Source organism: Manacus vitellinus, unplaced genomic scaffold, assembly GCF_001715985.3.
Source record: "Manacus vitellinus isolate BGI_N305 unplaced genomic scaffold, ASM171598v3 scaffold_107_pilon, whole genome shotgun sequence".
Lineage (NCBI taxonomy): Eukaryota > Metazoa > Chordata > Aves > Passeriformes > Pipridae > Manacus > Manacus vitellinus.
This window is the reverse complement of record NW_021938834.1, coordinates 733,339-753,641: the sequence shown is the minus strand read 5'-3', so window position 1 is coordinate 753,641 and position 20,303 is coordinate 733,339. Positions and strand designations below refer to the sequence as shown.

At 50.6% G+C, this 20,303-nt stretch overlaps 1 protein-coding gene across 1 annotated transcript; it reads left to right on the top strand.

Annotated features, from left to right (window-relative positions):
• The first annotated feature begins 13,974 nt into the window (after positions 1-13,974).
• On the top strand, positions 13,975-17,807 carry LOC115307936 (syncytin-2-like). Its single transcript, XM_029964361.1, has 2 exons — positions 13,975-14,107; positions 16,395-17,807. The coding sequence occupies exon 2, from the start codon at positions 16,423-16,425 to the stop codon at positions 17,713-17,715; it is 1,293 nt and encodes a 430-aa protein (XP_029820221.1). The 5' UTR covers positions 13,975-14,107; positions 16,395-16,422; the 3' UTR covers positions 17,716-17,807.
• Positions 17,808-20,303: the final 2,496 nt, after the last annotated feature.

Below are 20,303 nucleotides of genomic sequence, written 5' to 3'. Positions count from 1 at the left end.
CTCAAACCCTCACAGGACCACCCAGCCCCCCCTTACCAGGTGCTGGCACTGGGGGCAGCAGCACTGGTGGCACTGGGGACACTGGGCCAGGCCCTGCTCAGCCTTGAAGATGAATCTGAAGGAGCACTGGGGGGGTGGGAGTTAGGGGGGCTCAGAGACCCTCTGGGACCCCCCCAAGAACAGCAAAACACCCCTCCAGTAACAACCAGTAACAGCAAACACCAAACCACTAACAACCAGCAACACTAACCCCCTTTCCCGTAACTCCTAGTCCTCTTAGTAACCCTAAACTAATTCCTACTTACCCCAAAACCCCAAATCCGTAATTCCCAGTAGCACCAAACCCCAAACCTGTAACACCAAAGCCCAAACCAGTAACTCCCGGTAACCATAAATTCCCTCCCAGTAACTTGAAACCTCAGTAATTCCCAGTTCCTCCCAGTAACCCTAAAGCACCTCCTTGTCCCTCCCACTACCCACCAGTTCCCTCCCAGTCCCTTCCAGTAACCCTAAGCCCTCCTCCCAGCCCCCCCCCACTCCCCTCCCAGTCCCCCCTAATCCCCTCCCAGCCCTTCCCAGTCCCTCCCAGTACATGGGGGAACCACTGGAATTGGGGGTCCTGGAGCAGGACCAGCTCCATCAGTTTCTGGGTCACAAAGCCAAAGGTATCAGGGTCCAAACATCTCTGGAGCTGCAAACCAGTACAAACCAGTAAGGACTAGTAACCCCAAACACCCTCCCAGCAACCCCAAGCCCCTGTGACCCCAGATCAGTAACCAAAAACCTCAAACCAGTGACTCCCAGTAAGGACCAGTAGTTCCCAGTAACCCCAAACTTCCTGACAGTAGCTCCCAGTAAGTGCCAGTAACCCAATGCCCTCCCAGTAACCCCAAACCTCCTCCCAGTCCCTCCCAATCCCCCTCAATGCCCTCCCAATCCCTTCCAGTGCCCCACAATCCCCTCCAGTCCCCTCTCAGTCTTCCCCAATGCTCTCCCAGTCCATCTCCAATTCCTTCCCAATCCCTCCCCTCCCAGTATAAAGCAATGCCCCAAAACCCCCTTTTAACACCCTTTAACCCCCTCCCAGTCCCTCCCAATCCCTCCCAGTCCTTCGCAATCCCCTCCACTCCCCCCCCAGTGCTCCCAGTACCTGCAGTTCCAGTGTGGACCAGTACCAGAGGTGCTGGGCCTTGTCACGCAGGTCGGGGTGGGAGCAGCCCAGGGCCCCCACCCCCCTCTCCTGGACCCCCACCATGAAGTGCAGCCGGAAGCACTCAGGGCAGAGTGGGCATGAGCAGCCCAGCAGCCACTGCATCTGCACCAGTACACCCCAGTAAGGACCGGTAATGCATCAGTGATAACGGCACCAGTAGCCGTTATTACATATGGATAGCGCTAGTGCTGCCCCTGGTGGTCACAGGTGGAATTGCAGCCAATAATGCATGAAAATCAGTAGCTCCCAGTCACTCCCAGTAAGCCCTTAATAACTCCCAATAATGCCAAACCCCAAACCAGTAGTCCAAGTAACTCCAGACCCTAAATCAGTAATTTCCAGTAAGCAGGGCCCCCACCCAGAAGAGCAGCCAGAAGCACTCAGGGCACAGCAGGTACAAGCAGCCCGGCAGCCACTGCATGTGCACCAATACAAACCAGTAAAGACCAGTAACACACCAGTAACCATTATTGCTATGGATGCTGTTAGTGCTGCCCCCGGTGGTCACAGGTGGAATTGCAGACAGTAATACACCAAAACCAGGAGCTCCCAGTCACTTCCAGTAGCTCCCAGTAATCCTCCAGTAACTCTCCAGTAAGCCTTCAATAACTCCCAGTAATGCCAAACCCCAAACCAGTAAGTCCCAGTAACTCCAGATCCTAAAACAGTTACTCCCAGTAACAACAAACCCTAAACCACTAACCCCAACCCCACCCCACCAAGTTCCAGTAACCCTAAATTGCATCCCAGTAACCCCAAACCACAAACCAATAAGTCCCAGTAACTCTAATGCCTGAATCAGTAACCTCAAGCCCTAAACTGGTAATATTAAATGGCCTCCTCATAACCCTAAACTCCAAACCAGTAACTCCCAGTAACCCTAACCTTCAAACCAGTAACTCCCACTAACCCTTACCCTCAAATCAGTAATTCACAGTAACCCTAAACCCCAAACCAGTAAGTCCCAGTAACTCCCAGTAAACAGGGTCCCCACCCAGAATTGCAGCTGGAAGTACTCAGGGTACAACAGGCACGAGCAGCCCAGCGGCCACAAGCAGCCCAGCGGCCATTTTATCTGCACCAGTACAAACCAGTAAGGACCAGTAACCCACCAGTAACATCCCAGTGACAGGTTCAATTGGGAAGCTGCTTATGGTGCTCCCCCGGTGGTCACAGGTGGAATTGCAGCCAATACCACACCTGTACCAGTAGCTCCCGGTAACCCTAAATTCACTCCCAGTAGCTCCAGACACCCTCCCATTAACATCAAACCCCAAACCAGTAACATTAAACTCCACACTAGTAAATCTAAACTCTCTCCAGTAACCCTAAACCACCTCCCAGTTGCTCCCAGTAAACCTAAACCCCATCCCAGTAACTCCTAGACACCCCAAACCCCCTCCCTGCAACAGCAAACCCCTTCCCAGTAACTCCCACTGACTCCCAGTAACCTTAAATACTCTCCCAGTAAGAGCAAACCCTTTCGCAGTAACTCCCAGTGACTCCCAGTAACCCTAAACACCCTCCCAGTCCCTCCCAATGCCTCCCAATACCCTCCCAATCCTCTCCCAATTCCCTCCCAGCACCCCCAATCCCCTCTTAACACCCTTTAAGAACCTCCTAGTCCCTCCCAACCCCCTCACAGTCCCTCCCAGATAAACCAGTACAAACCAGTCCAAGCCAGTGCCCACCTGTGCCCAGGGCAGGCCCCACCCGCACACAGCACACTCGTAGCGGAGCCGCCTCCTTAGGGCCACCTGGTCCGTGTAGTCCTTCACCACCTCCACCAGTTCTCCAGTAAGCCCTCGCTACTGGGCTCCACCCGGCTCAGTCCCAGTTCGCACCCCAAACTGGCCACCAGTAAGGCCTGGCCCCAACTGGCCACATCCAGGGTGGCCAAGATCTGCCAGATCAGCGCCTGGGGGGAGGGGACAGCACGGGTGACACCCCATCAGTAAGGACCAGTAGCTCCCAGTAAGACCAAAGAGCCAACCAGTAACACCAAACCCCAAACCAGTGACTCCCAGGAAGCCCAAACCCCACACCAGTAACACCCAGTGGCTCCCAATAACTCGAAACCTGTAACCAAAAACCCCAAACCAGTAACTTCCAGTAAGCCTAAATCCACTCCCAGTAACTCCCAGTAAACCCAAAACTCCAACCAGTAAATCCCAGTCGCTCCCAATAACTCAAAGCCCTAAACCAGTAAGACCAGTAATGGCTTGGGATCCCACTGCCTCCCAGTCCCTCTCAGTCCATCCCAGTCCCCCCAGTCCCATCCCAGCCCCTCCCACTCCCTGTCCAATCTCCTCCCAGTCCCTCCCAACCCCCTCCCAGTCCCTCCCAGTTCCCACCTAGTCCTTCCCAGTCCCCCCAGTCCCTCCCAGTTCCCTCCAATCCCCCCAGTCCCCTCCCAGGCCCTCCCAATCCCCTTCCAGTTCCCCCAAGCCCCCTCCCAGTCTCCCCTATCCCAGTCTCTTCCATTCCTCCCATTCCCCCCTCAGTTCCCTCCCAGTGCCCATCAATCCTCTCCCAGCCCCCCAATCCCTCCTCAGTCCCCCTCAAACTCCCCCAGTTCCCCCTAATCCCCTCCACCAGTCATCTCCGCAGTGCCCCCTAGTCCCAGTTCCCCAATCGCCCTCCCAGTACCCTCCCAATCTCCTCCATTCCCTCTCCATGCCCCCCTCCACTTCCCTCCGCAGTCCCCCCAATTCTCTCCCAGTCCCCCCAATCCCCTTCCAATCCCTCCAAACCCCTCCCAGTGCCCCCCAGTCCCCCTCAATCTCTCCCAGTCCCAACCAAACTCCTCCCAGTCCCCTTAATCTTCTCGCTGTCCCCCAAAAGTCTCCCTCAAGTTTTCTCCCACTCCTCCCAATCTCCTCCCAGTACCCCCACTCCCCCAGTCCCCCCAGTTTTCCCAGTTCACCTGCTGGTCGGGGCACTTGAAGTCCAGCGCCCCCGGTGGCCACCACAGGTGCTGCAGGAAGGGGCGGAGCCAGGGTCGCTGCAGCTCCCTCAGCACTCCCCACTGGTTGCCCCTGTTCTGCTGCAGCGCCGCCACCTCCCTGCGATCCCGGAACCCCAACACAGACAGGGCATGGAGCTGGGGCCAGTGAGGCCTGTCAGGACCAGTATGGACTAGTCAGGACTGGTACAGACTGGTATGGGCCAGTACAGACTAATATAGACTGGTACAAACTGGCACAAACCAATATAAACCACTCTACAATCTCGATTCCGTCCCATAAACCACCTGATACAGACCAGTATAGACCAGTATGGACCGGTATGAACCAGTACAGACAAATCAGGACCAGTATGGGCTGATACAGACTGACACAGACTGCTACAAACCAATATAAACCAGTATAAACCACTCTACAATCTCTATTCTGTCCTATAAACCACCTTGTATGGACCAGTATAGGCTAGTATGGACTGGTATGAACTGGTACAGACCAATCAGGACAAGTATGCACCCTTGTAGTCCATACTGGTATAGACTGGTATGGACTGGTATAAACCAATATAAACCGGTATAAACCACTCTACAGCCTCTATTCCATCCCATAAGCCACCTGGTATGCACCAGTATAGACCAGTATGGACTGGTAGGAACCATTAGGAACCGGAAGAGACCAGTACAAGCCAATAAAAACCACTATAAACCAATGTAGGGTTGGCGGTCTTTATATGATAAAGAACGAGTCCGCTCTCCCATGTGGGTGGAATCAAAGAGGATTTATTTGAATCTCACCCTCCCTTTTATCCCCTAAAACCATGTGACCTTAGAACCAATGGGGTTGTCTGTCCCTGCGCATGTCCCTTGGTCCCCTTGCCCCTGGGACACGCCTCCTACAAAACAATATAAACCAGTATAGAAGCCCTCTTCCATCCCATATACCAGCTGCTATGGATCAGTATAAAGGGGTATGGATGAGTAAGGACCAGTATGGACCCGTGCACATCAGTACAAAACAATACAAATGAAGTATAAACCACCCTACAACTACTACTCCATCCCATAAATCACCTGATATGGACCAGTATAGACCAGTATGGACTGGTACAAACCAGTAGGGACCAGCAGGGACAGATACACATTGATACAAACTACCATGGACTGGTACAAACCAGCATAAACCAATACAGAACCTCTCTTATGTACCATGAGCTGCCTAGAATGGACCAGTAGAAAGGAGTATGGACCAGTATGGACCAGTATAAGCTGATACAGACTGCCATAGACTTCTATGGACCAGTGCAAACCAGTTTAAAACACTCTAAAACCCCTCTTCCATCACATAAACCACCTGGTGTGGACCAGTATAAAGGAACGTGGATCAATAACGACCAGTATGGACTGGTATAGACTGGTATGGACTGGTACAGATTGCTACAGACCAGTATAGATCGGTAGAAACCGGTAGAAACCAGCATAAACCAATCTACAACCCTTCTTACATCCCATAAACCACCTGGTATGGACCAATATAAAGGAGGATGGACCAATCCCCAAACCAGTGACTCCCAGTAACCCCAAAGCCCATACCAGTAACACCAAACCAGTAACCAGGAACACCAGTCAGTGACTCCCAGGAACCCCAAAGCCCAAACCAGTAAGTCTAAATGCTAAGCAAGTAAACCCAAACCCCATCCCAGTAACACCCAGTGACCCCCAGCAACCCAAGCCCAAACCAGTAAATCCCAATAGTTGCAGACCTAAGCCTCGCCCCCAGCCCCCCCTTCCATTCAGGTCAATACATGGCCCCTCCCCCCCATTTAAACCCTGCCCCCTTCCCAGGCCCCTTCCACAGAGCCCTCTCCACCAAGCCCCATCCATCAACTAAGCCCCACCCCCCAACTAAGCTATGCCCCCCAGCCCCCCTGGCCCCTTCTGGGACCCCCACACCTTTAACCCTTCCCCAGACTCCATCTCCTTTTAAAACCCCGCCCCTCACCTTTAGGTTCCATCCCCATCTCTCAAAAACCTCCCCATTCAGACCATCTACGGAACTCCCCACCCCCTTAACCCTACCCAGGTCCCACCTACAGACCCCCCACACCAACTAAGCCCCACCCCCAGACTAAACCACGCTCCCAACCCTCCATGGGACCCCTCCACCCCATTTGGCCCCACCCTCATCTCCCCAAAATCTCCTCATTCAGACCCTCTATGGGATCCCACCACCCCTTTAATTCCTCCCCAAACCCCACTTCCAGGCCCCTCCTCACCAACTAAACCCTGCCCCCAGACTAAGCCACGCCCCAAATCTCCCCATTCAGACCGTCTATGGGACCCTCTGCTTCTTTAACCCCTCCCCCTCCCAAAACTCCACCCTCTTTTAAACCCTCCCCTTTAAGCCCTGCCCCCATATCCCCAATTCAGACACTCTATGGGACCCCCCGCCCCTTTAATCGGTCTCCAGGCCCTGCCCACAGATCCCTCCCCACCAACTAAGCCCCACCCATGAACAAAGCCCCACCTCCAAACTGAGCCACGCCCCAAACACCCTTGGCTCCACCCCTTCAGGCCCTATCCCCTCACCTGACACCGGCGCTGTCCAGTCAGAGCCAGGAGGGCATGGTCGGTCTGCCCTGCCCCTTTAAGCCAGGCCCAGGCAGCTTTAAACAGGGAGGGAGTCCCAAGGGGCCCCCCCTTCTCCAGGGCCCCCCCTCAACGTTCCCCCTCCTCCACCAGGCCCCGGAGGAACCCCCCAAGGCGGGACCCAGACCCCAAAATTACATCCTGGGAGGAGGGGGTGGTGTAGAGACCCCCTGAAATTCTGGAGAGTGGGGGGAGATGGGGCACAAAGAGGGAGGGGCTTAAAGATTCTGGGAGCAGCCCATGAGGTTTGCCGGCCTGGGGGGAAAGGGGGTCGGGGGGGGAGGGACCTCCCCAAACGGCAACCCGAGAAGCCCCCAAAATCCCACCTTGGACGCGCCCCCTAACATACCGAAAACCCGCCAGAACCCATCACTTACTGTCGCGAGGATCCCTTCTAGAACCCCCCAAAACCACCTAAAAATCCCCCTGAAAAAATATCACAAAAGTATGTCAGGCTTTAAACTTTTAATTTGTTTTTCTAACAAATGGACATGTCCAAGAACTTGTCAATGCATCCATTGTCTAATTGCTCCATTTTCATATCTCCTGCCAACAATTTTCTTCCAGTTCCTGCTTAGGCTCCTTTGTGCAAGAAATAGAGCTTGTTGGGTAAACAGGCCCAGTCTGTTTCAATAATTTTGGGTGGGGATCTGCATGAGGGGATTGAGTCTTCCATGAGCAAATTGGCAGATGACAGCAAGTTGGCTTCGGCATCAATGTGATGAGGGTAGGAAGGTTTGTGGAGAGGGACCTGGAACAGGCTGGACCTCTGGACTGACACCATGGCATGAGGTTCAAGAGTGCCTTTGGTGCCTCTGGCCACAATAATCCCCTGCAGCTCCATGCCAGGGGAAGAGTAGCAGCAAAGGGTCCCCGTGGGAAAGGCTCTGGGGGTGGTAACCCCGCCCCCTCGCCGCCTCCACTGCCCACCACCACCCCCCCACAGGGAACCGGGTTCACTGGGGCCACAGGGCGGGAGGAATGGGGGGATGAGGAGGAGGAATCCAGGATGGTTCTGCCGGGAGGGAGCGAGATAGCAAACGGGGAAGGATCGGTTGATAAGTATGTCAATTGGAGGACAACGTGTGGCTGGCCGATTTTAGGGAGAATTGCCCTGCTTATGCCAGTGACCCACAGGCAGGGGTAACAGCACATCAGTTAACTGGAGATGGAAATTATAGTTCAATGGATACACAATCTAAATACCATAGAGAGATATACGATGTAATAGCCAAACAAGCCCTGAAAGCTATGAAAAACCTTCACACTACAGACCAAAATAGCAACCTGCCCTCTACAAAAGCATTACAAAACTAAAAGCCAGAGAGATGCTGTATAAGCAATTGGCTTTTGAAAAGGCAAGCTCAAGCTGTGGAGAAGCTTTGCAAACTCCTCTTGAAAGGGAAGGCTATAGCATTGCTGAGTTAGTTCCACCCTATGAAAGAGTTAGCTCTGTGAAACACCAATCTAACCCTTTTGCTATAACCCTAAAAGCCCAGTTAGGAGTAAAAGATGAGGCCAGACACAGAGCTAGTTGTGTTACATGTGGTGACAGCAACCACTATCAGAGAGATTGCCCTTGGAGACCCTTAGCAGCAACATCTCACAACTACCTAAGCAGCAGGGAATGAGGTGACTTATACCAAGGGTGCCAAAAGCAAGGCAAAAGCTGTGCCATAAGCATCATACTGCTTGCTGTCGTGCTGCTTGCTATCCTCCTCTCTGCCACCCGCTTTCCCGAGCAAGAGAGGAAGCAGCTTAAGGCAAGCCACAACGTGCCAACAACCAGGCCCAAAAATACCCCTGTATTCTGCACCCCCAAGAAAGGTGAGAAGTGGAAAACACTGCAAATGTTAAGAGCAGAAAACGCAGTCACAAAGCATACGGAAGCATTGCAGCATGGACTGCCTTTACCTACAAGGCTTCCAGCAAGTTGGCCTCTAATGATAATTGATTTAAAGAACTATTTCTTTACCATCCTTCTGCACCCTGAGAATGCGCCAAGGTTTACATTTTCCATCGTGGCCTTGAACAATGCACAGCCCATGCAAGACCACCAGCACTGCTGGGCTGTCCTTCCTCAGAGGATGCAAAACAGCCCGACGAAAAATCATACAATTATCATACACCATCATGTAGACAACACATTAATAACCACGGCCACAAGAAATGAACTGCCATGTTATTGCTGCTCTAACCCAAACTGTCCAAGATGCAGGATTTCAGATTGTTTCAGAAAGGATCCAACCATCACAACCCTGGACTTATCTTGGATGGAGGATCACACAGCAAGAAATTTCCACACAGCCACTGCAGCTCGAGGTAAAGGACACTTCAACTTTACATGAGTTGCAAAAACTCCTGGGGGCCATAAATTGGTTAAGGCCTATTTTAGGCATAACCACAGAGGAACTACACCCTCTATTTGTGCTGCTAAGGAGGGACTCCAGCCTAACGTCTAACAGGTCTCTGACAGCAGAGGCAAAACAGGCGTTAGACATTTATGCCAAGGCAATAGAGAATAGGCAGGGCAGAAGGAGAAATCCTGAACTGCAAATCTGCCTAGCCTTAGTTCCCGACAGGTACCAGACATTTGCAGTCTTGTTTCAGTGGGATCAAACTGAGAAAGACCTGCTGCTAATTCTGGAGTGGCTCTTTCTACCCCACACACCACCTAAAACTGTGTAGACCATTAACGAAATGTTTGCTAAACTTGTCATTAAAGGCAGAGGACGACTGCAGGAACTGGACGGAAGGAATCCTACCATTGTCTACATCCCAGCTACGAAGGACAATTTAGATTGGGTGCTGGCTGAGGATGCAGGATTCCAAGCTGCCTTGGCAAGCTTTGATAGTAATATTTCAATCCATCTCCCTAAACACAGATTGTGGGCAGAAATTAGTCGTTTACCTTTAAAGGCCACAACCAGATGCAAACACAAACCAGTGAAAGGCCTCAGAGCCTTCACAGATGCATCTGGGAAAAACAAAAAGGGCTGCAATGACTTGAGTAAATCCTGCCACAGAACAGTGGGAATGAGAACTACAGACCATGAACTAAACTTTTGTACAGGTTCTGAAACTGGCTGCCATTCATATTGCCTTGGGGAAATTTTCTGAACAACTTCTTAATGTTGTGACTAATTCCTGTTATACTATAAGGTTAATCCACCATTTTGAGAGTTAGTTTCTTCGAGATATTGTTAACCCTCACCTGTTGTTTGAGATGCGTTCTGTTTGGTTTCTTGTGATTCATAGAAAGTTTGGTTTCTATATAATACACACAAAATCACATACTAACATGCCAGGGCCAATGACTGACAGAAACTGAGATACACATCCACAAAACATAACTGCCACAGCATCCACTGAACAAAACACCAAAAGTGTAAAACACACTCAGTTGCTTAGCAACCTTTAGTATCCCAAAGCAGATTAATACTAATAATAAATCAGCTCCACTTCCTATCAAATAGGAAAATTCTCACGTCACAAGCATTCCACACTAACCCATAAGACAGGCAATTATTGCAAGAGCACATCACACACTGAAACACATGTTCAATGAACAACAAAAAAGGGGGAGAATCTGTGTAGCCCGCAAAAACATCTGTAAAAAGCCACATATGTTATCAATTTTTTAAATTGTGACAGCACTGAAAAGAGTAAGTATGAAAGGCAACATAGACCTCAGGCTTGTGCCTCTCCCGAACCACTGGTCATGGTAAGAAACTTGATTTCGGGACAGTGGACGAGATTCCTAGATTTTGTAACTTGGGGGGGAGGCTATGCCTGTGTGGCTACAAAAAAGGAACTTAAATGGATTCCTTCCAGGTGTGTAAAACCCTATTTAGGTACACAATCCAGCAGCAAGAACCAGAGTAACGCAGAAGTTGTAAAAGAGTTATGTTTATGTTTCAGGTTTCAGGTTTACATTAAGGGATGACCAATGTGGTAAAAAGCAGTCTGTAAAAAATCTGTGAATGTGTGTGAGATGAATAAGTGGCGGCCGCCGATGACTGAGAAGAGTGAATGAATAAAGAGAGTTGTTTGACTGGACAAATATTAAAACACAAAACACCTCACAAAATAACATTACCCCCACCACAAGGTCACTTTAAGAAAATTTAGTTTTGCTAAGCTTATCCTATTTCTTAAGTAAAGTTGAACTCCCCAGTTATTTAAAAACCCTCAGATTAATAAAGGTTATAAGTTTATACATGGTTGGGCTAAGACCTTTAGGTTAATAAAGTTATTTCTCCAAGTTGCACTACCCTTTAGGAATATAAGGTTTTATAAAGTTTACCATAGAGGTATAAGAGGCCAAGCAAGCGATGTGCTGGGTCATTGCAAGCTTTAGTGGTTTACAATGTACTGTTCTGATTGTTTGCACTGTTGTTTTTGCACTGTTTTTGTGACTTCTTTAGAATTAAGAGGGGGGTGATGTAGGGAGCATGTTTAAGGTACAGGAGATGTACCAAGGCAAGAGTGCCCGAGGGAGCATGCGCCAACATAGACAACTTTATTGGTCAAAGAAGTCACATGGGATTAAGGGATAAAACCAGCGCCGAATTTGAAATAAATTCTCTTTGTTCACCACCTCACAAGGAGCGTGCTTCCTTCTTTACCATGTAAAGTACTGCCACGCTACAACTAGTGAGGCCACACCTGGAGTGCTGTGTCCAGCTCTGGGCCCCTCAGTTCAGGAAGAACATTGAGGGGCTGGAGTGGTTGTGGAGAGCAGGGCAATGGAGCTGAGCAAGGGTCTGGAGTGCATGTCCTGTGAGGAGCAGCTGAGGGAGCTGGGGTTCTCCAACCTGGAGAATAGGAGGCTCGGGGCTGGCCCTTTCCCTGTCCACAACTTCCTGACAGGAGGCTGGAGCCAGGTGGGGGTCAACCCCTTCTCTGAGGCAACAAGCCATAGGACAAGAGGACACGAGGACCTGCCTGTCAGGGGATGTTTGTCATGGACAGGAGCAAGACTTTTTGGACAGAAACAGGGATTAGGTATTAAAATGGGCTGCCCAGAGAGGTGGTGGAGTCACCGTCCCTGGAGGTGTTTAAAGAAAGACTAGACATGGCACTGAGTGCCGTGGTCTGCTTGACGTGCCAGGGATGGGGCGTAGGCTGGACGCCGGTTATCTCACAAGTCTCTGCCAACTTTGTGGATTCTGGGCTTCTGTGCCATCCCAGCCTTTGGGGACAGCGTTCCGGTGGCTCAGAGGCTCTGTCCTTGCCTTGCCTTGCTCATCTTCTGGCTGCCAGGCAAGGGCCTTGTGACATCACAGCCTTTGTGGAACAGCGCGGTGGCTGAAAACTGTCAGTGCTGCATCCCCGTGCCCAGAGCCTGGGCAGAAGTCAGCTGGCAGGGACAGCCAGAGACTGTGCAGAGGTGTCAGCTCATCCCACAGCAGCACGATGCCCAGCCAGGGCATCTCCTGGCTCCTCAGGCTCTCTGGGCTCCTGCTCTTGCCTGGCAGACTCGAACCTTTCATCCGTGCCACAGGTGCCATTGCTGAGAACCGGGGTTTTCCTTGGATGGTACCTTGCCATAAAAGGCAGGAGAGGCTGAAGAGAGGGGAAGGAGGGGGGTCAGGCCAGTGGGATGGTGCCAGCGGGCCATGAGCCCGAAGCCAGCAAGGCCTTGGGCCCACACGGTGTCAGGGGAGGACTGAGAGCCTCCAGGGAGGAGGAAAGCTGGGAAGGCCCCAAGGCTCCTGGGCCTCTTCCTTGCCAGCCCTTTGCCCAAGGTCCCGAGGCAGAGGTGGGGCTCAGCCCCTGCACACCAATCGGGCACAGGCTGAGCCCCAGGGACACCAGACACAGGTGTCCTGAGCTCTTCTGCCTGCAAGGTCTGCCTGGGGTAGCCCAGCCAGGCCTGAGTCTCTCCAGGAGAGGCCAAGCCCAGCCAGAGAGGGCTCAGCCCTCTGAGGCTGCACTCACTGCAAAGGAAACAAAACATTAGCTCAGAGGACATCCTGCCCCCAAATGGAGAACTGGAAATGTCAAGAACAAAAAAGTCACCCCCCTCCATTATTCAAGAAATGTTTAGACCTCTTTACTAAAAGCATCCAGGAGTCACCCAATTTTCTCTCTGACAAGGGTTCGCAGGGGCTGTTTGGTAAAGGGAAGCCCTGGGGCCCCAGTGCAGATGGGTGGGGCTGCACTCTGGGGGGGTCGGCCTTTGGCTCTTGGCTTCCAGGGGCCACCAGGAGTCAGGGAGTTGGACCGGGGACGATGGGACTGGCTGGGATTGGCTCTGGTGCTTGGTCCAGAAGATGGAAGTGTCCCCATGGGGGCAGCTCGAAAGGGCCCAAGAAGGAATTGCTGCCCCAGTGCAGCCTGTGGCAGTGGGGAGTGTGCAAGGGGGGAGGATGCTGGGCCAGACAAGGGCTGGGGAAGAATGGCCAAGCCGCAGGGGGGTTCTCCCCCTGCCTCCAGGGCCCAGACCCTGATAGGAGGGTCTTGGGCAGGGCCTGGTGCGACTGCAGGAATCTCTGAGCCAGCCGAAGGGCCATGCTTTTGGAAGGTGAATTGACAGGCCCAGCTCTCTGAAAGATAAGTCGAGGGCTCTGAGCCAGAGAGGGGATGAGAGCCAGGTACAGGCTTGGGAATTGCCGGGAGGGCTTTTGAAATGAGCATAAGGGAAAGAGATGTCTAAAAACAAATCCCTTAGGAGAGGGAAGCAGAGAGTCTTAGTTTTGACCCCAGCACTAGGGTTTGCAGGTCAGAGCGGAGAATAACACCCACATAAGATTATTCTGACAGGCACTGGTCTTCAAAGGTCATTCTTGTGAGCGTCTTTTTGTTCTCTCTTTCGAGGTGGGATGCAAGCGGTGGGGCGGGCTATTGGTACATGTTGCGGGATTAACAGGCGCTGTAATGTGGAAACCATTCTTCAAGAAGATGTCGTGACTGACCCAGGGCGAAGTGACCTTGTCCACGCAGGAAGCGAAGTAAACAAGGCCGTAAAACTTGAGGGATGTCACAGACCAGGATGTTTAAGTACGATAAAGGGACTTGAAAGAAAACTAAAAAAGACCAGCTGTGTACTCAGAACCAACCAATCAGATGCTGTTTGAAGTGTATACTCAGATATATATACTCCTCTGTAATCAATAAAGTGAAGTTCGTTTTTGTACCTGCATTAAGAGTCTTGACCTGATTGCGGCATCTTGGTGACCCCGACGTGATCCTGCTCTGTGCGACTTGATACCTGCAAATTCCCGAGGTGCGGTTGCGACCGGACATCCGAGAGAGACGTGTTTTGTGGCCACAGTCGACCGGTGAGTCGGAGCCCATCGAGGCTGATTTGAATTGCTCGGGATGGGGTCGTCTATTTCTGCAGTAGAGCGTGCTACTGTTGATGCAGTAATGAACTTGGGGAAAAAGGCAGATGAAACTTTGTCGCGTACTCAAGTAGTGGACTTATTATTCTGGGCGAAACGTCGCGGATTTTTGCATGATTCCACGGACGTTTTTAAGGACGATACCTGGCGTAAAGTTGGGGCAGAATTATGGGAAGCGGTACAAACAAATAATAAAGAAGCCAAGGCTCTTGCGCCGACATATCGGCAGGTCCGATTGCTTATTGAACGGTTAGGCGCTGAAGCGAGTGTAGAAGCTGCTGTACGTGCTGCTGTGTTTACAGCAGCCGCCGCCCCAGTGCCATCTGCACCGGAGGTGGAAGAGCCCACCCCACACGATGCCGGCCCAGATATTAACCCTGAACATGCCGAGGAGGACTCGGAAGAGTCTCTCATCGACCTCGGGGTGCCAGCTTATACTGCTGCAGCAGCTGAACGGGGACCATATGACGATCTTATTCCCCCGTGGAATCCCCCGCCCGAACCCGTTCCTTCCGCACCCCCGGCTGACCCAGCCCATGTTCCACTGCTGTCTGAACCTATGGAAGTTGATACTAATCCTAATCTATCAACGCTTTTGCAAGCCCAAACAAATGTCATGACAAAATTGTTAAAAGAAATGAAAGCTTTGGATAAGGAAGCTGCAACTAAGCCTGCAATAAAGAGTCAATATAAAGCAGCCCATAAAGCAATCGTTGAGGGACTAAAAAATATTGAACAGCAATTAAATAAGGAATTTGTTGTGGAAAGCATTTCTCCTGAACGACGTTGCTGGGTCATTAATATGGTTAAACAAAGACACTGGGATGAAGAGACCGCTGATGATTTTCTTACTTCAAAGGGAGCACCCCCGTTAAGTGCGGTAGAAAAAGGAGAGATAGTTGCTTATCAGAAACACTATCCTCCAGATGTGTATGATGATGCAGCTCCTTCAGCGAGTCAGAATCAAAGTTTGCCGCAAAAATTACAAGATTGGTGGAACAAATCGCCGCTGCCAAAACGAACACTACCAGGGCGATCCCTTGTGGACTCGGGTGCTACCCCCAAGGTTCCCTTGCCTGATAGTTCAGTACCTCCCCGTGATCCGAATTTTGATCATCACAAGAGATGGAGGGGAATCATTACAAATGCAGAACTCACAGGTGATTTTAGCTTTACCGCAGCCCCTGTGCTTGTACAGGGGAACCAACGGCAATGGGCACCTCTGGATTGGAATCTAATCACACGAGTCCAAAAAGCAGTAATTGACTATGGTATAGATAACCGATTAGTCAAAAAACAAGTTGAAACGATCATTCGCTATCAGGAATTGGTACCTGCTGATTTACGTAGCATTTTTGAGTTAATTTTGGGACCCACAAGTTTTTTACTGTTTTTGACAAAATGGCAAGAGAGATTGGAAGTAGCTCAGGTAGCGAACTTAGATTTGCCAGTCGGAGATCCCCTGCGTACTGCTACTTTAGATCAATTAATGGGAAAAGGGCAATTTGTAGACCCGCAGATGCAAGCCGCCCTGGACGCTCGTGTTCTTGCGCAAAGCAAAGCAGCTGCTCTCGAAGCCTTCATGACATTACCACAGATGGGTAAACCAAAGCAGCCTTATCTACATATTAGGCAACAGGATGATGAACCTTTCCTCTCCTTTGTGGATAGAGTGAAAGAAGGAGTTGAAGTAGCACCGGACATACCACATAACATGAAAGACACTATGGTGCGTGAAATAGCTGTTCAGAATGCTAACACAGCTTGCAAAAGGATGATCACTATTCTGCCAGCAGGGGCCTCTCTTACTCAAATTATTGAACAGTGTGCTCGAGCTCCTTTAGAGCTAGAGAAAGAGAAAGCAACTATTCATGCCTCTGCTCTAGCTGCTGTGCTTACAAAAGCACAGCTGCAAGGTCGTGGAGATAAAAATCCGGAAAAATGTTTTAGCTGCGGACAGCTTGGGCACTTTCGTAAACAGTGTCCCCAGCGCTTTAAGGGGGGATTTAAAGCTATTTCTATGAGTTCTTTTACAGGATTGCCGATCCAAATTCAAAAAGGATGGGACACCCTTACTTGGACCAACAAAGCAAGACCAGGGAAACTTCAGGAGCCGCGTGGGGGGCGCGGCGGTGAACCCTATCCAAACACCCCCCAACCCGAGTACGCTGCCAAAGCAGCCACCCGGGGCAGTGCAGGGCTTGACCTGGTAACTTCTCAATCTGTAACGATACCATCTGGATCCCAGCCAAATGGGTTCGACCGTGGATCAAAAAGGCATTACCTTCCTGACTCTTTCTCTCCTTCTCCTGTTATTTGCCATCGGTGAGACGCAAGCCCAAGAAAATCTGTGGATTCAATGGGCAATTCAGACAAACACCTCTGCCTTTTGCTTGCATCTCACTGCAGCAACTAATCCTTTTAAGACTTGCCTAATCGGTGTTCCTGTAAGTCCATTTGAGCTTGCTAAGAATGTAGTAAGTATAAATTGTACTGCACGAAATGCTAGTTATTGCTTAGGTATGGTGTTAAAAAGTTTTAAAGAACCTTTGCCTTGGGATCCTCAGGAGTTAAACCTACTGGATAGTCGACCATCAAATGGTTCAGGATGTGTCTTTTTTGGATCGTACAATTTAACAGAAAAGAAAAGACGTACCTGGTTAACACCTCACAAAAATTACAACACGTCCCAATATTGTTCTCCTGATCGCGTTTATGGATGGGGTTCAGGCCACATTCACCTTAATTATTCCTATGCTACCTCCTTGCCACATCAAATATACCTTATCTGTGGTGATAGAGCGTGGCAAGGCATCCCCAAAGAAGCTCATGGGGGAGCTTGTTATCTTGGAAAACTTGCTCTCCTAGCACCTTCTAAAGAGCAATGGCAAACCATACTGCATGGCAAAACACAAAGAGCTCGTAGAAGTCTCGAACAATTGCCCTCAGACTGTTCTGATGAGGTAAGCTTGTGGGGAACCACAGCTCGAGTGTTTGCTGCCATAATTCCCCAAATCGCAGCAGAAGAAGCGTTGACCCAATTACAACACCTTGCGTGTTGGACTGCTAAACAAGCTAATGTCACCACTAATGTACTTTCCCAATTGGCACAAGATATGAGCAGCATGCGCAAGGCTGTGCTCCAAAATCGAGCTGCCATCGATTACTTGCTATTGGTACAAGGAAAAGGTTGTGAGGAAGACCAAGGACTCTGCTGTTTTAATCTCTCAGATCACTCAGAGTCCATCCAGGAGCAATTGAAGTGGTTGAAAGAACATACAAAAAGGATCACTGTGAGCACAAATCCTTTGGACGATTGGTTACTATCATTAGGTTTATCTGCATGGGTCAAGGATGTTTTGAAATGGATATGTATCATTGTATTAATTATTGGAATTGTACTCTGTATGGCTCCTTGTATTATTCAGTGCTTTGCTAGTAGAATTCATAGTATGGCTGATGCAGTTTTTGATAAGAGAGGGGGAGATGTTGCGGGATTAACAGGCGCTGTAATGTGGAAACCATTCTTCAAGAAGATGTCGTGACTGACCCAGGGCGAAGTGACCTTGTCCGCGCAGGAAGCGAAGTAAACAAGGCCATAAAACTTGAGGGATGTCACAGACCAGGATGTTTAAGTACGATAGAGGGACTTGAAAGAAAACTAAGAAAGACCAGCTGTGTACTCAGAATCAACCAATCAGATGCTGTTTGAAGTGTATACTCAGATATATATACTCCTCTGTAATCAATAAAGTGAAGTTCGTTTTTGTACCTGCATTAAGAGTCTTGACCTGATTGCGGCAGGTACAGGAGGGCAGACGAGCAAGGTGAGCATTTTCCTGCCAGTCTGAAGCAGAAGTTAATTCTGGCAGGCTGTATCATTGGTGAATCTAAGCACATCCCTTATCATTTGTTTTTTTTCTCGGTGGTACGCAACCCTACAAGCGTCAGCAGAATGGGAAGGAGGTCCTTGCAGTAAGAGGTCAGTACAAAGGAACCTGCGAGGGGACCTTTGGTCAGAATGTTGCACTCTGAGGTTATCCCTCAGTATGTGCCTTTGCCTTGTGATTTTTTTGCAGTGGCCATCTGTATTCCCAGTGGAGCAGAGCCACGAAATGTCACAGTGCAGTCTCTCCCATGTGCCATGGGCCCCTTTGTGATGTCACGACCTATCCTCCCCATTCCGGAATGGCCCTTTTCAACCAAAGAACCAGCACCACAAACCCCCAGAGTACAGCCCCACCCATGTGCCATGGGCACCTTTGTGATGTCACGGCCTAGCATCTTCATTCGACTATTGACCCTGGCAACCAAAGAAGGAACGCTGCATTCCCCCACGGTACAGCCCCACCTATGTACCATGGGCCTCACTGTGATGTCACAAACTATACTTTCCATTCCGAAATTGCCCCTTGCAACCAAAGGACAAACACCCCACAATGTCACAGTGCAGCTCCATCCGTGTACCGTGGGCCCCTTTTTGATGTCACGGCCTACTGCCATCATTCCAGAATGTCCCTGGCAACCAAAGAGGCAACACTTCACACCCCACAGAGCAGCCCAACCCATGTAACTGGCACCCCTTTGTGATGTCACAGCTTATCCTCTCCATTCTGCAATGGCCCCAGGAAACCAAAGAATCAATGCCCCACACTAACACATGGCAGCCCCACCTGTGTGCCTTCGGCCCCTTTCTGATGTAATAGTCTATCCTATCCATTAGGGAATGGCCCCTGGAAACCAAAGAACCAACACCTCACAATATCACCGTGCAGCCCCACCTGTGTGCCCTGCGCCCCTGTGTGATGTCACGGCCTATCCTCTCCATTCTGGAATGGCCCCAGGAAACCAAAGAACACATATAACACTCCTCCACATTGCACTCTTACCTGTGTGCCATGGGCCACTTTGTGATGTCACGGCCTATCCTCTCCATTCCAGAATAGCCCCCATCAACCCAAAAACCAGCGCCCCACATTGTCAGAATGCAGCCTCACCCGCGTGCCATGGGCTTCTTTGTGATGTCACAGCCTATCCTCTCCAGCTCCTAAAGGCCCCTGGAATACAAAGAACACACATCCCACTCCCCCACATTGCAACCTTACCTCTGTAGTATGAGCCCCTTTGTGATGTCACGGACTATCCTCTCCATTCCGTAATGGCCCCTGGAAAACAAAGAACCAACAACCCACACCCGCAGAGAGCAGCCACACCCGTGTGCCATGGACCCCGTTGTGATGTCATGGCCTATCCTCTCCATTCCAGAATGAGCCCTGGAAACCAAAGAACCAACACCCCACGAGGTCAGAGTGCAGTCCAGCCTGTGTGCTATGGGCCCCTTTGTGATGTCATGGACTATCCTCGTCTCAGTTTAATGAGACTGAAGGGTTTTGCTAAGGAGGATGTTATGAGGAAGACCAAACTCCTCCCTCTAAGCAACTGTAAATCCGAAATTAAGAGGCTCTAATTGAGGAAGCATGGAGAAAGGAAAAATAACAGCCCTTTATTAAAGGATATATGTGTATTGGCAGAACAACAAAAGAATACAAAAAACGATCAAATCAATAATCCTGTACCCAAAAATCTCCCTCAAAAGGAAACAGGTCGGTACTTTTACACCTTTTGACGCAATTCTAACAACGGTCAGCAGGGGGCGCTGTCGAATCACTGGAGGAGCAGAGCCTGCAGTGCTCGGTGTTGGCCAGCAGGGGGCGCTGTTGGGCCTGGCGGGGGCCCGGTCCGCGGGAGAAGCCGAAAATGGAGGTCTTCCCCCCCACACCGAGAAGGGGAAGGGGAAAAGGGGGCTTTCCCCCCGAAACTCACGCTGTTTGCGGCTGGCTGTGGCCGGGATTTCCCCCTTTTCCTCGACGGACAAACGCCGCTGCCAACGCGGGAACGGAGGAGGGAAAGGGCAACCTCCTCCCAAAAAAGGTTCCTCTGCAGGTGGGTCAAGCCTCTCCAATGAAATCCGAGCAGATCTGAGCTGGGACAGAACAGGGCGCAGGAAAACGGAGGCACACCGGGGCCAGAAAACAAGCCAGATGATCAGGCCAAAACCAAAGTAAACCTCGGACCCCTCCAACACACACCCTCCCTACAGTCAGAGCAAAAGTGAAGTGCCTCCCATTTCTGA

Bases quoted from the DNA above. Each gene is read 5' to 3' on its own strand.
- LOC115307936 (XM_029964361.1), top strand. From the start codon at position 16,423: ATGGGTTCGACCGTGGATCAAAAAGGCATTACCTTCCTGACTCTTTCT.